Source organism: Magnolia sinica, chromosome 12, assembly GCF_029962835.1.
Source record: "Magnolia sinica isolate HGM2019 chromosome 12, MsV1, whole genome shotgun sequence".
Taxonomy (NCBI): domain Eukaryota; kingdom Viridiplantae; phylum Streptophyta; class Magnoliopsida; order Magnoliales; family Magnoliaceae; genus Magnolia; species Magnolia sinica.
Genome location: NC_080584.1, coordinates 71197024 through 71212944, shown reverse-complemented (window position 1 = coordinate 71212944; position 15921 = coordinate 71197024). Strand labels below are relative to the sequence as shown.

The window sequence follows — 15921 nt, the reverse complement described above, 5'->3', positions numbered from 1 at the left end:
TCCTACGAAGATGAGAGCCGTCACCATTTATTGACGGTCCGGGTTTGACCTCAATATATAGACGGTCCGGGTTTGACGTCAGCGTCTAGTTTCTTTGGCTTACGTAGACAGCTTTCAACTAGTCCGCCACCATTTAAAAATGATGGTGAATCTCCATCCGTAGATAGAAAAGATTTTCATAGAAATCCAAACCGTCCAAATTCATTTATCTATGTATAGACCGTAGATAAAATTACAGTGGGAAGAATTTCCCAACATTTGCTTCTGTCATGAAATTTTGGACTGCGAACCAACCATCCATCTAATGTTTGGTTGCGTTGCTTGCCTTTTGATTTGGAAGTTATGGTCCACAATTTAAATGGTCAGGATAACTATAAATAAGAGTTGGATGTGAGGAAGATGCGTCACCACTATTTTCAAAATGATGGAGAAATATCATCAGCGTCTTCCTTACCTTTTCATTAGTGGTCTGGCAGCGCCACATGCACCTGCTGCCCCTTTACCAGAGGAGCGGATCAAGTGTGGTCCCGGCCTCGTACAACATGGTACGTCGCTCACCGTGGGGCCCAAGTTGATGTATTTATTATATATCCATTCCGTCCATCCAATTTTCCAGATCATTCTAACCAATGAACCCAAAAATATAGTTAATCTAAATATCAGGTAGACCACATAATGGGAAAAAGTAGTTACTCAACGTTCACCGTTAAAAACTTCCTAATTCATATCTTTTCAAGGTATGTTATCTGTGGGGCCTACCTAATGAATGACCCACATCTGGTTACCATGTTGCAACGGCAAGTGTGTTGTGAGAATTGATGGTAAACCCACACGTTGTACACATTCATATTACTAATACAAAGTGATAATCAGGTAGTCAATCTGGTATTATTATATCAACGTTAGGACTTTTGGAGTAGATATTACACCAATTTTAAAAGTGTAGTTTGCAGGAGCATGGAAGAAGAGATAGCTCTCAATTGGCCAACAATCTGACGGCCCTCAAGTACTCCACCGAGTCATCGTACATCTCTTCCATCCCATAATTGTAGCTAAATCCAGCTTTAATCAGCTTCTCTGAGGAGAAGATCGACTTGAGATTCGCTGGAAAATCCCCAAAACTGGAATAGATCACACGATTAAAAGTCATTTCAGGCAATAAATCTGGATCGACTAAGGTTACATGGATGATGAAGAATTCAAAATGGAGAGAAATGATGGAATAAAGGTAGTTGTGTAAGCTACGTTTCACATTTGTACCGGATACCACGGAATGCCGAAGTTCCCGCACCGGGATGCTAGGTGGGGGCCACCTTGATGTTTGTGAGAAATATATCCGGTTCATCCGTTTATCCACGTCATTTTAGGACATTATAATAAAAATGAGCAGATATACGGACTCAAATTTAGCCACCTGACAGATGTACGAACTCAAATTTAGCCATCTGACTCAGCTCAGAATGAACCCAGCTCGAATCAAACTCGGATCTAGTTCGATGACTTGGTTATCTTGATATTGATATTGCTCACCAATTGTTTGATGAAATGACTTGACAAAGTGTGGTTGGTAGCAAGGAAGGTATGTATATGAAATAAATATCATTTTTTTTTTCTTAATTTTTATGTTGCTTAGAAGGTGTTTGATAAAATACCTATAAAATCACTACTGCTGTTTTACATATAGTGAGATTTTGAAAGTGCAGCCCATGCATTTATGAAAATATTGCAGGTGAACTCAGCTTGAACTTGCTTGAGCTATTGGCCAAATCGAGCCGGGTTCAGCTAGTGGCTTAGCCGAGTCCAGCTAGGGTCAGCTCAACTGGACTCGACTCGATGTACACCCGTCTGGGTGGATTTTTCATGGACACGGATTCCTTAGGAGAGTGTTTTGCACTAAGTTCCTGTGCTAGGATCCTACCTGTGACTCACAAATATGATGTTTATGAAATATCCACCCCGTTCATCCGTTTTTGCAGATCATTTAAGGATATTAGACCAAAAATCAGGTGGATCCAAAACTCAAGTGGGCCACACTAGAGGAAACAATGGATATTTAGTAACAATGGCCAAAGGAATTTTTTATAAGGCTATTAATTTTGTATTTTCACTTCATACCGGTGGGAATGAACTTATGAACAGTTTGCATGGCATATAAACATTAAGATGGAAGGTTTCAACGGTGAAGAACTCTTTCTCTAGTTTTCCTTTTCGTATGGCCTTCTTGAGTTTTGGATCCACCTGATTTTTGGTCTCGTCTTTGAAAATGATCTGAAAAACAGATGAACCGATTGGATTTTTCAGAAACATCATCGTGGGCCCAAGTAGCATCCCGGCCTAGGAACTTCATGGTAGGGCCCAAGTAGCACCCCAGCGTAGGAACTTCCTGGGACAGGCTTTGGCAGGAAATCGGCGTCCATTTTTCATAAACATCACAGTGGGCCCTACCTATATTCCCACCATAGGAACTTCCTGCTGTTGTCGTCGCAGGCAATCAAAGTCCATTTGTGGCAAACCCACAACTTACAAAAGACAGTCCACCTCATTGAAAAAAGGTAGGTCTAGCCATGTCGTTGAAAATAATCATTGGATGGTTGATGGCCCATCCCATAGGTGGGCCATATATTGCAAGGTGTGGATTGATGGATATTTTCGAAATCACAGCTTGGAAGAGAAAATGAATGAAAATTAGAGGGCTTACTCAGTGAGGACATTGTACGGTGGATATCGTTCTGAGAGGAATTTGGCAAGCTCCGGTACACACGTATTGACAGCGCAGCATATGTAACGGCCGGAAGCTGATTCGTTCTCCGCTACAAAGATGTGGGCCCTACATACGTCCTCCACGTGTACGAGGGAAATCGATCCCGAGATAAGCTGAAAGCTTTTCAAAGCGTTGACCATGAATTCGTTCCCTACAAATGCCAGCCGTAAACCATGAAAGTGCTCCAATACGAACAACGGACGGTCTAGATCTTGTACGTGTATTCGCATGTGCATGTGGTGGGACATCTAACCGTCCATCAAGTGAGAACTAGCTTGTATATGACTGAATACAAGAAATGAGGTTGGGCCAATCATCTGGTGGGCCAGAGGAGTAGGAAACAAATGGACGGCTGCGTCACCTTTTAATTCCGTTGATTTTTAATCTGTTGATTTTTTACATTAATGTGGCCCACCAGACGTGTGTTCCATCTTGGCACTTGTGGAGGGAAACGGATTGGCTGCTCCCCCTGCCACCAGCCCCGTGGCTGATGGTCGGTGCTCTGTGGGCCCCACCATGATGTATGTGTTTCATCCAATCCGTTCATCCATTTTTACATATCATTTTAGGGCATGATCTCAAAAATTAGAGGGATATAAATCTCAGTTGGACCACACCACAGGAAAACAATATTGATTGGATATCCACCATTAAAATCCTCCTAAGGCCCACTGTACTGTTTATTTGAAATCTAATCTGTTGATTAGGCCATACCGGCCTAGACGATGGGCAGAAAAATAAAAATCAGCTTGATCCAAAACTTTTGTGGCCCCCAAAAGTTTTTTAATGGTCGAGCTCATTTAACACTTTTACCTATAATGTAGTCCACTTGAGATTGGGATATACCTCATTTTTGGTCTCATACCATAAAATGAGCTGGAAAAATAAATGAATTGCATGGATGAAACACATACATCATTAGTGGGGTCCACGGAGTACCACCAGCCATTGGCTGGTGGAAGGGGAAGTAGCTAATCCGTTTTCCTTGTGGAGACATGTACAGGCCAGTGGGGCCCACTGTAGAGTACGGATATATTGGGAAACGGATTGGCTAGTGGTCGGTGGTCTGTGGGCCCCACCATGATGTATGTATTTCAGTATGAGCCCAAATATGAGGTTGATCCAAACATCAGGTGGACCGCACAGTGTTGATTGAATGCCCATCAGTAAAAACTTCTTGGGACCACAAAAGTTTTGGATCAAGCTGATATATATATTTTCCCTTCATCCAAGCCTTTATGACCTAATCAATAGGTTAGATGGCAAATAACCATTTATATCTACCTAATTTTTGGGAAAAAGACTTTAAATTACCTTTCAAAATGGATGGACAGTGGGGATAAAACACATAAATCATGTGGGTCCACATAGCACCGACCACTAGCCACCTGGCTGATGGCAGCGTCACTAGCCAAACCGCGTCCAACATATTGGGAATGATCACATACGTGCCATATATTCAAGGCTGTGGGGGGCCAACCTTGATGTGGATGTAGAATCCATACCGTGAATCTGGTGCCTCTTCTCATTTTCACCGTACATTCCACGAATCATCTTGATCTAAAACTCAGATGGAATACACCAAAGGGACAATGTACAATCATGTTGAAAACTTTGTGGCCTACCTTAGTTCTTTTAATGCCTTGATTTCTTCTTATCCCTTCATCCTGGTTGTGCAAACATGATGAGTGGGTTGGATGAGACATGAATATGAAACGATGGACCCCACATTCCATCTGCAGGTTTCTATGTTGGGTGCACCTGAGTTATGAATCAAGCTGGATTTTGGGATTTAGACCTAACATGGATGGTTTGATGGCATTCATTCAGCAATGTGGCCCCACATAGCTTGAACGCGTTGTAACTACAATACATTTGAACGTATGTGATTATTCATGTCCACAGATAAGCCACACGTATACAGCTTGTATTGTGTCTGTCCGTTTGATGGCACGTACGGACACAACATATTTCATGGTGTAGATCATACCTGTGAGCAAAGACAGAGCTATGCTGACGCTTCCTGGGACCTCTGGAGTTAGAGATGGGCCGGTGATGACACCAGGAGCAATGGTGATGAGATCTATGCTGTTTTCTTTGGAGAATTTCCATGCTGCCTTCTCCGCTAGGGTTTTTGACACTTCGTATCCCTGAATTGTTTTATTTTATGCATATGTTGTAATTTTCCAGCATGTGAATAGTTTCATTTTCGAGTCTGGTTATTAAAATGCATGAAAGGTCTATAAAAGAGTAAGAGAAAAGGCATGTTTAGGTATTGAAAACGATAAAATCGAAAAAAAAAATAGAAATGTTTTGATCATTAGCATGACCTCTTTTGTTGTTTGGATGATAAAGATAAAAAATAGTAGATTCCATGAAACAATCAACTACCTTTTTTCCTGGCATGGAATTCATAAAAAAAAAAAACGAGGTAACTAATGCCAAAGGAATATTGCCAATAAGGACATAACTTGGGTTCAAGTCAACTCAAGTCTTATGGAGTCGGGTTGGGTTGGATTGTTAAAGTCCTTGGGTTGGAAGATGCCAACCTGATTTGAATTCAGGTAGGGTTTACGTTGAGCAAACATGGATTAGGTTAGGTTGGGTTAGGAATAATCACATATATCCAAGTTGGGGTCGAGTAGAAAGGACTTAGGGTTGGGTTGTTGGGCACCTCAGGTTGTGGGTTGGATTGAAGATTAGGTTCTCTTGAGATGAGTTGGGTTTCAGTTGTCCCTCAACCTTCCCAAGTTGCAACCCCACATGTTGAGGGAATTTTGATAATTTGATGGGTAAGCTGAATTGCCTTAGTTTAGGTTTGCTTCATTAATGTATGGCCAATATCCCTCATTCATGGGTAATTTGTGTTCGACCGGTCTAGTTTCAGGCAATTCGTGATAATTCTAAGAAAAGCAATTGACAAACTCTTTAAGTAGGTTAATGAGTTTAACTAATGTTTGAGAATCTATCAATTCACTAATAAAAATGGTTTGGGATGGGCCGGTGATGACACTAGGAATAATGGTGATGAGATCTATGTTGTTTTGTTTGGAGAATTTCCATGCTACCTTCTCCAATAGGGTTTTTGACACTCCATATCCCTGCATTGTTTTATTTTACATGTATTTTGTAATTTTCCGTTAGTTTTTTTTTTTTTTTAATTTTTTAATTTTTATTTTTATTGTGGTTATCAAGGTTATTAACGGAGGGTTTGGATTGTAAGTTACTTTAGATAAGTTAATTATACATTGATTTATACTTCTTAAGTTGATAAACAATATACTTGTCAGCAAAAAAATAATAATAATAATTAAACATCACGTAAGTATTTATCTCTTAATTTTGTTTGGTCCACTCACATATTCTCTACTGATCATGTGGGGCCATCCTTTGATGTGGATTGTTCATTGTGTGGGCCCCACCTTTGATGCGGGCCACCATCATGTAGGGCCCACCTTGGATGTGAGCCATTCATCATTAGGGGTTGGCCTTTAATGTGCATCGTTCACTATGTAGGGCCTACCTTTGAAGTTGGTAATCCCTCGTGTAGGGCCCACCATCATTGTTATTGTCTATCATGTGAGGTTCACCTTTAATATCCATCGCCCATCCTGTTGATTGTCCGTCATGTTGGCCCAACATCTGATATGGGCCATCCATCATACGGGGCCCGACTTTGATCTGGGCCACTCATCATTAGGGATGACCTTTGATGTGGATTGTCCATCATGTGGGGCCCATCTTGATGTGGATTATCCATTTTGTGAAGTCCACCTTTGATGTGGACCGTCCATCATTTGGGCCCCACCTTTATTGTGGATTGTCCATCATGTGGGCCCCACCTTCAATGTGGGTTGTCCATCATGTAGGGCTTGTCTTGGATGTAGACCATTCATCATTAAGGGCTGACCTTTGATGTAGACCATTTATCATTTAGGGTCGACCTCGATGTGAGACATCCATCATGTGGGCCCCACTTCAATGTCCACTACAAAACATGTACAACCAACTTTGATATGAACCATCCATCATGTAGGCCCTACCTTTGAAGTGAGTTGTCTAGTATACCCTCCCACTTTGGATGTGAGGCTATTTATCATCGGAGAATGACCTTTAATGTGGACCATACATATGTGAGCCCACATTAATATGGGGTCATCCATCATGTGATCTGAATTGTACATCGCGTGGGGTCCACCTTCAATGGGGATAGTCCATCATATGGGTCCTCCTTTGACGAGGACCGTTAGAGAGGGACTCGTTTAGAATGGATGGTAACTTGGAGAGAAAACTACAAAAGTAATAAGTTAGAAAGTTATAAAAGAAATTATTGAAATAAGTAGCTTTTAGCATTAAGTTACTTTTATAATTATACTTATCGAACCAACTTAAGTGAAAAAAAGTAATTTAATAACTTAAAATAAGTTTAAAAGTAACTTATTTGGTGGTATCCAAATAGGCCCTAAAAGACCTGAAAGGTCCAATAAAGGAAGAGAAAGACTTATTTGGCTATAAGGAAAATCATGAAAAATGAGGAAAATGGAAATATTTTTTCATTGATGTGACTTTTTATGTTGTTTTGATTTTTTAAAAAAGGAATGACGCCACATGGCGGATCAACCTTTATTTTTATTTTTATTTTTACTTTTATAATAAAACATTTTCTTGATCAAGAAAAATGTATAGCTACAATCTTTAGGCCTACCCCACAAAAATCCAGGATAGGCCTATCCTGTACTACTCGTAGCATTGCACAAAAAGGGAAAAAAAAAAGCCACTAGAAACGACAACCCTATAATTATTACATCCTGATAATAGCATTCACACCAGTTGGATCCAAAGAAATTGGGCCTCTAATGTGGCGTGGGAGGTCTACTTGACTGTACTATATCATGATTGGGTGCCGACCACTGCCCATCCTTGCTAAGGCGACCACAACCGCATTACCTTCACAGAGGGTGTAGGATATCTTAAAAAGGATAGAGGACTGTGTTTTAATAACTATCCCCATTCGATACTAGATGTTCCACGACACAAACCCATGTTGTATTCGAGGCAGCCTCTGCTATAACTTTAGAATATGTTTTGATAAGGAAGTTTTTCAATCCCATTTCACCACATATTTGTAAAGCATCCGCCAAGCTTGGGCTTCCACAACCATATTCGCCACCCAATCATAGGATTTGTGGAATGCGAAGATTACCTTTCCCCAATGATCTCTATACTCCTTCCCCTCCGCCATTACATGCGTTCCGTCTTGTCGATGCATCAACGTTAAGCTTAAGCTGACTATTTATTGGTTTCCCCACTTGATGATTTGGAAACATTAAGTGGTAGTGTGTCTAGTTTGGAAAATAATTTCACCCCCTCTAGCATGTCCAAAATATCGACTAGTTATGGTATAGAAAATTTTCACTTTATGATTATTTTATTTATTGCTCAATTGTCGATACACGTGTGCCAACTCTCATCCTTCTTAAGTGTCGATATAGTTGGTATGACAATTGGATTGATACTTTCTTACACTAGACCCTTACAGATTAATTCCTCTAATTGTCCTTGTAAAATATCAAACTCTTTCGGGCTCATTCGATAATGAGAGTGATTGAATATGTTAGTCCCTGGAATAAGGTCGATATGATGTTGTTTCTCTCACATGGGAGGCAACTCATCGAGAAGTTCATTGGGCTAGTGTAACACCCTTAATTTTTGCTGTTTTGGATTATCAAAATCCTTAATTTTTTTATTTTTTATTTTTTATTTTTTATTTTTTTAAATTAGCCCACGTCGTCACTTACTAATCTTTGATGCTCGAAGTGAGCCTATACGCGCTTGGTATTAATAAAGGACAGTACAAATAAGATTGATCAATCGTAGAAAATCAATGAATCTAACCGATCACTTAAACATCGAGTTTAGCTCCATGATTTGTTCAGATAGGGCCCAAATCGAACAGACCTACCGCTGACTAATCAAAACAACTGTAACTAAATTAAAGATCTACACAAACCTAAGCCAGCTATGGGTTGGACCTTAATTAATAAACCAAATCAACCTAGTTATCCTTTTAGCCTAAAACCGACGGTTTAGTGTTATCATGACCGAATCACCATTTTTACTAATTTTGAATAGGCCACACTGTGAAACTGCTCCCAAGAAATCCCCCTACCCAATTTATTCCAGAAATGCCCCGATTACCCAAACAAGCTCTAAACTGCTCGTTAGTGGGCCACTAGTTCCGAAATTATAGAGTAATGTCCATCTCACTGGGCTTATGGTCCATCACGGACATTGGACTCAAACGGTGCGTTGAAATGGATGGTTTGCACCATTAAGCTGGCACTTGTGAGATGCGACTCTCCAAGTCAATAGCCTAAAATCTGAAATTTAAAACAATTAGCCTCGCCACTTGGGACAACAAATTATGACATTCCAACCGTTAGATTTCATCCAAACTCTCACCATAGATCTGAGATATTTCCCTACTTGTGTCCATTGAATTAGACCCTTGATCGAAAAATAGTGACCATTGATCGCAAATCGGACCCCTGCGATCAATTTCCGCATCCGTTTGCCACCAAATTTTGGATAGCCGCTCATCAGATCATGGGACACCTATCCCATGGCACGGATGGGCAAGGGGGCCATTGAGACATACCCAAGGACCGTAATTGAGACCCATAGGGTCACATGTAATGAGATTTGTCACCCCAGGGCCATTTGGGCAAAAACCTAGGCTATATAAGCCTTGAGCCCTCTCTCTCTCCCTCACTCCAACACAAAAATTCCATTAGAGAGAGAGAGAGAGTGTGTGTGTGTGTGTGTGTGTGTGTGTGGAAGGGGAGCTAGATTTTGAGAGATCTCCCTCTCCTACCACAATCACTCATCGAAAATCGTGGCTCCACCGCCATAGAAGTGGATTGTCGCTGATAGGAAGGTAATTTCTCAATCTCTCCTCAGATTTTAGTGTGTTAGGCCACTTGCATGTATCCTAACATGCAAATTCAATTGGCATAGGGCCCTGATGCATCATTTCTCGGACCCGGCATCGTTAGAGCAACTCCTCAAGCCCTCAATCGACCCTAGGTGCGGACCATTACCTCTAGGTGGCCGTTTATCACACCTAGGATGAATTTTAGTGATTGTGTTTGTTAATTTGTTTTGCGTGTTACTTGCATGGAGTGGTATTGTTGAATTGGAGTTTGTACGTGGGTAATTCCTAAACTAAGGAAGAAATATTGGTTCCTAACAACTCCAATGCTTGTATTGTTTGCTTTGTTTTATCAAATATGAAATTCTAAGCATGAAACCCCCAAATTTGTAAATTTAACAAGAAGAATCCTATTACATGTCCCCCTTTATGTGCGAATTGGGTTAATTAACTGTGAATTTTACTCTATGCATGTTTAATTCCTTTTGAAATCAGTTATTATACTCGTTTTCTCCTATGATCTTATTGTAATTTAGGACTCATGTGCACGTTTATCTAGAAATACCCTGAATATTATAAATTCATAACCCTTGTGCTGATATTGGATGTGATTAATCGTTATGCAAGTTTAAATTTCTCACAACTTTGAGTAGGTCGATGTCTCCTTTATTATGTTGCATCTACACACTGTTCCCTTTCTAGATCGGCCAGTAAATTCAGAACCCACTTGGGCAACCCTTCTGGTAGGCCTGCCCATGGGCAAATTTGGCCCAATTAGACAAATTGCGGATTGTCTACTGTAGTCGGACTATGCGAGATGTCGCTCTCAAAGCCGTACAATTTGTAGTTCTTTTAGTGGGGACAAATTAGCCTACCAACCGGCCATCCATGTTTGTTAACCATGTATGTACATGCTTGCTTGAATTCGAGACACCCTGCGTCCATTTACGCCCACTAACAAATCGCTGGTTGCGGCCCACAAGTCTAGGGACCCAAGCTTGGTGGTATGAGACACTATGCCCGAGCTGTCAGCCTACGCTGGGGTGATGAGCATCCCTATAGTGACAGTGAGTAAGGACTCTTTCTTAAAATTACCTTGGTATGATTTTAATATTAGGAGTGACGAACCTAAAATGGGCCAAGGATCACGAGAGCAATACTATCATGGCCACTAAGGTCGCACGATCAAGATAGGGTATTGATCTATCAAGGTATCCTAGTTTCTCCAAACCGTTAGATGAATGGACATAATTAATCAACTCGGCTAACATCTCACATCACATTGCATTAGTTAGAATTGACGATTTGGTAGTCGAGGTCACATTGAGGAAGTGTCAGGCATTACGATCATTAGACATTATCGCTCGAGGGAGTGTTGGAAGTAAGGACATGCATCATATCATGGAAACATGCATTTGCATTAATAAGAGTGGTTAGGACTCTATAAATGATTGCTTTTCACTAAATATATCCTTGTGTATGATGATATGCATAACTTATTGTTAATGGAACCACTAAGTTAGCTACTCACTCCCACTCTTGGACGGTGTTTTAAAACACCAACCAGAACCTGCTTTAGATGCAGGGATCACGGAGCTTAACGCCCTTGATGGAGTGAGCGTGGATGATGAGGAGGAGCTGTCATACTTTCAGATCTTCCGCGGATCCTTGTAGTCCACTATAAGGATGATTGCGGGGAACAGGACAGGGGTCCAGTCATTTTGAGGATGATGTATTTGCAGGACTAGTCCCTCCTATTATTTACTTTGTCTTACGTTGGACATGGATTATATATATATATATAGTTGTACTTGATTTCAATTTGTTGTTACTGATTTATGTTTCATGGCCTGCTACACTCCCCCACTGCTTATGAAATGAATAAAATACACAAAATTCTGAAGTCTAATAGGGCATACATGGCACCCGGGAATTCGGGAGCCGAGTACCTACTCGGCCCCCAAAATTTTGGGGCGTTACAGGTAGTATGAGAGCATGGTATAGGGATTAGTTGGGCCGTGGGTAGTGGGTCTATCGCAACGCAATTTTTGACATAGGTGGGAATGATCGAACGTAGTGACATCAAAACGATCCCAGGAACAAGCCCTCCGGCTAATTTGAACACCGAAATCTTAGTCTAGGTTTTAAATTTAGAAGTGATTTAAGCCATAAGAAATGACCCGAATCACTTTTAGTCAGGAATATAAAAAAATAAAATAAAATTGGAAGCGATACGGCCCCATATAGAAGAGTTAAGTAGCTAAAGTAGCTTACCTTATCCCCAAACGCGTGTATCGTACATCTGATAGCCCGTTCTCATGTAGGACGTAACCCCGTTTTAGTTTTGGTGGGCTAAGTCATCTCTGCCTTGAGCCTAAGGGACTTTTGTCCTACCTAGACCACCAAATGAACGGCCCCTTGAATCTAAAAAGGGCTGCCGCCAACTTCAAGTCAACCCTCTTGATGCATTTAGGACGTGTCTTATGTTCCCGATCATTGGTGGGCCGAACCATCGCGACAAAGGGGTCACCCCCTACCCCATAACCCAAGAAATGCTCAAAGAAATGGCAGGTCACCGCGGTTTGGGGCGGGCCATCGACAAACATCACAGGGAGTGGCGAGGCTACCGCTGACCCCTCCAGAGGGTTGTGGGGCTACCGCCAGATTGGCGGTCCGTTGCCGATCCCTCCACCGAGCGGTGGGGCTGCTGCCGACTGCAAACTCGGGTGGGCCTTCCCACACGCAGGGATCCCCTCTCTTGCCCTCCTAACCATTAAAAGCCCTAGGGGCTCCCTTATAAGCTCATTCTAACCCTATTCCCTCTCTACACTCACCCCATTCCAACTCCAAACCCTCAAAAATGAATTCTCCTAAGCCCCTCTTTCTAATAACCCACAAACCCTCTCTTCCAAATCCAAATCCATTTTTTTCCATAAGAAGCCCCCTCTCCAAGCTAGTTTTTCAAATCTCATTCTCTCCTAGACCCAATAACCTTTATGATCTCTCCTTCCAACCCATCTCCTTCAAAAATCTCACCTTCCACCACTTTATCTTCTAGTTTCTCTAAGTAATTTTCATATTAGACTCAACTCCTAAAGCTTAAAAGGATGAAGAACTATAATTAAATTAAAACTTACTATAAATAGTAAAATTGTATATAAAATAAATTTTAGACCACTGACCTGATGTAATCTCATAAAATGACCAAGTTTTTTGGCTAACGTGGCTCTTCCTACCCCAAAATCATATATGGCATGTCGAGTAACTCATTCTAAATTGAAAGATATACTAGTTTCAAATATCAAGTGGCGAGGCCACCGCTAAAACAGCGTGCCACCGCCAGACACCACAGCGGGTGGCGGGGCTTCTGCCGGAACGGCGGGCTACTACCGACCACCATAGGGGGTGGTGGATCCACCACCAAATCGGCGGTCCACCGCCGGAAGTTTTTGCTGTTTTTTATCTTTTTGGACTAACTTTAAAAAGTCATATCTCCCTCAATATAACTCTGATTGAGGTGATTTAAAAGCCAGATTGAAGTTTAATAATTCTAATTTCATATAAAAATAAATTAAAATATAATTAATCTTAGGATACATTGACAACTATCCAAAAATTGATAGTTTCAGACAGTTGTTAATTCTAGAATTTTAATAATTTATCTATAACTCCAAATGAGATGAAATTTTGTGGGATAGATTTAAACTTAATTATAAAACATTATAAATTTTTTTAAAATAATGTATTTACTAATAGTATAAGAAGTGTTACAAGAAATAAAGACATTTTGCAATCATACAAAAATTGTTAGTTTCAGACAACTATCACTTTTAGAATTTTAATAATTTTTGTACAACTCCAAATAAAATAAAAAAAATTTTAAGATGACTTTCAACTTGATAATAAACTCTCATAAAAATTTTAAAAATAATTCAGTAACTAAAAATATATAAAATGTTACAAGTAATAGAGACATTTTGAAATCATATGGAAAATCATTGGTTTTGTACAACCGGTACTTGCGGAATTTTTATAGATCTTAAAATGAAATGAAATTTTGTGAAATAAAAGTAAACTTAATAATAAATAAATAAATAAAATTTTTGTAACTAAAAGTGACAAATACATTGTTAATGATAGACATGTTGAAATCAAAATTTTTATAACTACGAGTTGCCGATGGACTAGACTTATCTTTCCATATTAGGGTTTCAGTATTCAGTGTCTCTTAAGAATTTAAAAAAAATATATTTTTATCATACTAGAAATCACCCTGTTTGAATAAATTATACACACACACACACACACACACACACACACACACACACACTTTCTATTTTAAGTATTTTTCGATACAGTTGAATTAAGACACTTGAGTAGGATTGAGTTTCATCGTTTAAGACTTCGTAAGCTTGTATTAGAGGCAGACTATAGTAAAATAATTTGAGTTTTATTATTCTCTTGTGGATTTAAGGTTCATAGCATGTTGAGGAGACACAATTCTTTCCTTTCTACGGTTTTTCTTATGTCACCACCCATTCAAACCTCCAAAATATCTTAGAACTTCTGATTCTTCCTTCTCTCTCAAAATCAATGAAACCGAAGCATGATTTGCTCATAACTCACTGGCCATAGGATCAAACCAATAACATCGACAGGAAGCCTTAGTCCCTTGGAAACCTTTCTCAGATAGTCGTTTGATCATAAGCACTGTGGGAGACTCATCACCCACCAAGTTGAACATAAATTAAATAAGGACTCTCTTTAAAAAGACCCGATGAACGATCTTATAAATGTGAAACTTGAAATTCCTAATAAATTTTAATATCTTTCAAATGTCTAGAATAATCGGACTACAAAATTACGGAACTATACACCTACGAAGCATTCGCGGCTTGACCCAATTCTCAATCCTGGGCGACTATCAATGGACTCGCTACTTTGATTGAGCAGAAGACTATGATTCACTAGGACTAAGAAGGGATACAATGAACCTTCTACCTTGGTCAGGTAGATAATCGACGTGTCGGGTTCAAGCCCACTACAACCGTCTCTCTATGTTGGCCGAACATTAAAAACATATATTTTTATTCTAGATAAAGGGAAACAGTCATCATGAATCCAAATCTTTAAAAAATAAAAAATAAAAAAAATTATAGTAAATCATCAGGTTGAAAAAGTTTTAAGGGGGTAAACTATAGTAAGCCAGACTAGCATATTTAGCATGAACCTTACCATGCACATGAATGTGAAATCAATGAAACTTAGGCGTACAAAATTACAATACCTTTACCTAATTACATTAGGCAATTTTGAGGATGAAATTGTTTTTAAGGGGGTAGATTGTAACACCCTGGATTTTTGCTATTTTGGATTGTCAAAATCCTTAAATTTTTTTTTAACTAGCCCACGTCGTCACTTACTGACCCTTGACAATCGAAATGAGCCTATACATGATTGGTACCGATAAAGAACCGTACAAATAAGATTGATCAATCGTAGAAAACCAATGAATCCAACCGATCACTTAAACATCGAGTTTAGCCCAATAATTTGTTCAAATAGGACCCAAATCTAACAGACCTACCACTGACTAATCAAAATAACTGTAACTAAATTAAAGATCTGCCTAAACCTGAGCTAGCTATGAGTCAGACCTTAATTAATGAACCAAATCAACCTAGTTACTCTTTTAGCTTAAAACCAACAATTTAGAGTAATCATGACCGAATCACCATTTTTACTAATTTCGAATAGGCCACACTGTGAACTTAGTTAATCCAAACCTTAACAAATGCTCCTAAAAAATCTCCCTACCCAATTTACTCCAAAAATGCCCCAATTACCCGAATAAGCTTTAGATCGCTCGTTAGTGGGTCACTAGCTCCAAAATTATAGAGTAATGTCCATCTCACTAGGCTTGTGGTCCATTGCGGACAATGGACTCAAAAGGTGCCTTGAAATGGATGGTTTACACCATTAAGCAGGCACTTATGAGACGCGACTCACTAAGTCAATAGCCTAAAAATCTGAAATTTAAAACAATTAGCCCCGCCACTTAGGACAACAAATTATGACATTCCAACTGTTAGATTTCATCCAAACTCTCACCATATATCTGAGATATTTCCTTGCCCGTGTCCACCGAATTAGACCCTTGATAAAAAAATAGTGACCATTGATCACAAATTAGACCCCTGCAATCAATTTCTGCATCCGTTTGCCACCA

General features: G+C 39.7%; 1 protein-coding gene across 2 annotated transcripts in view; it reads right to left on the bottom strand.

Annotated features, from left to right (window-relative positions):
* Positions 1–836: 836 nt before the first annotated feature.
* The window catches only part of LOC131221641 (anthocyanidin reductase ((2S)-flavan-3-ol-forming)-like), a 31332-nt gene continuing 16247 nt past the window's right edge, over positions 837–15921 (bottom strand). For both annotated transcript variants that reach the window (XM_058216933.1, XM_058216934.1), the window contains 3 exons: positions 4752–4911; positions 2699–2912; positions 837–1121 (listed from right to left, as the gene is read on the bottom strand). In XM_058216933.1, coding sequence (XP_058072916.1) covers positions 977–1121; positions 2699–2912; positions 4752–4911 — 519 coding nt within the window. In that variant the 3' untranslated portion in view covers positions 837–976. The remainder of the gene's footprint in view (positions 1122–2698; positions 2913–4751; positions 4912–15921) is intronic.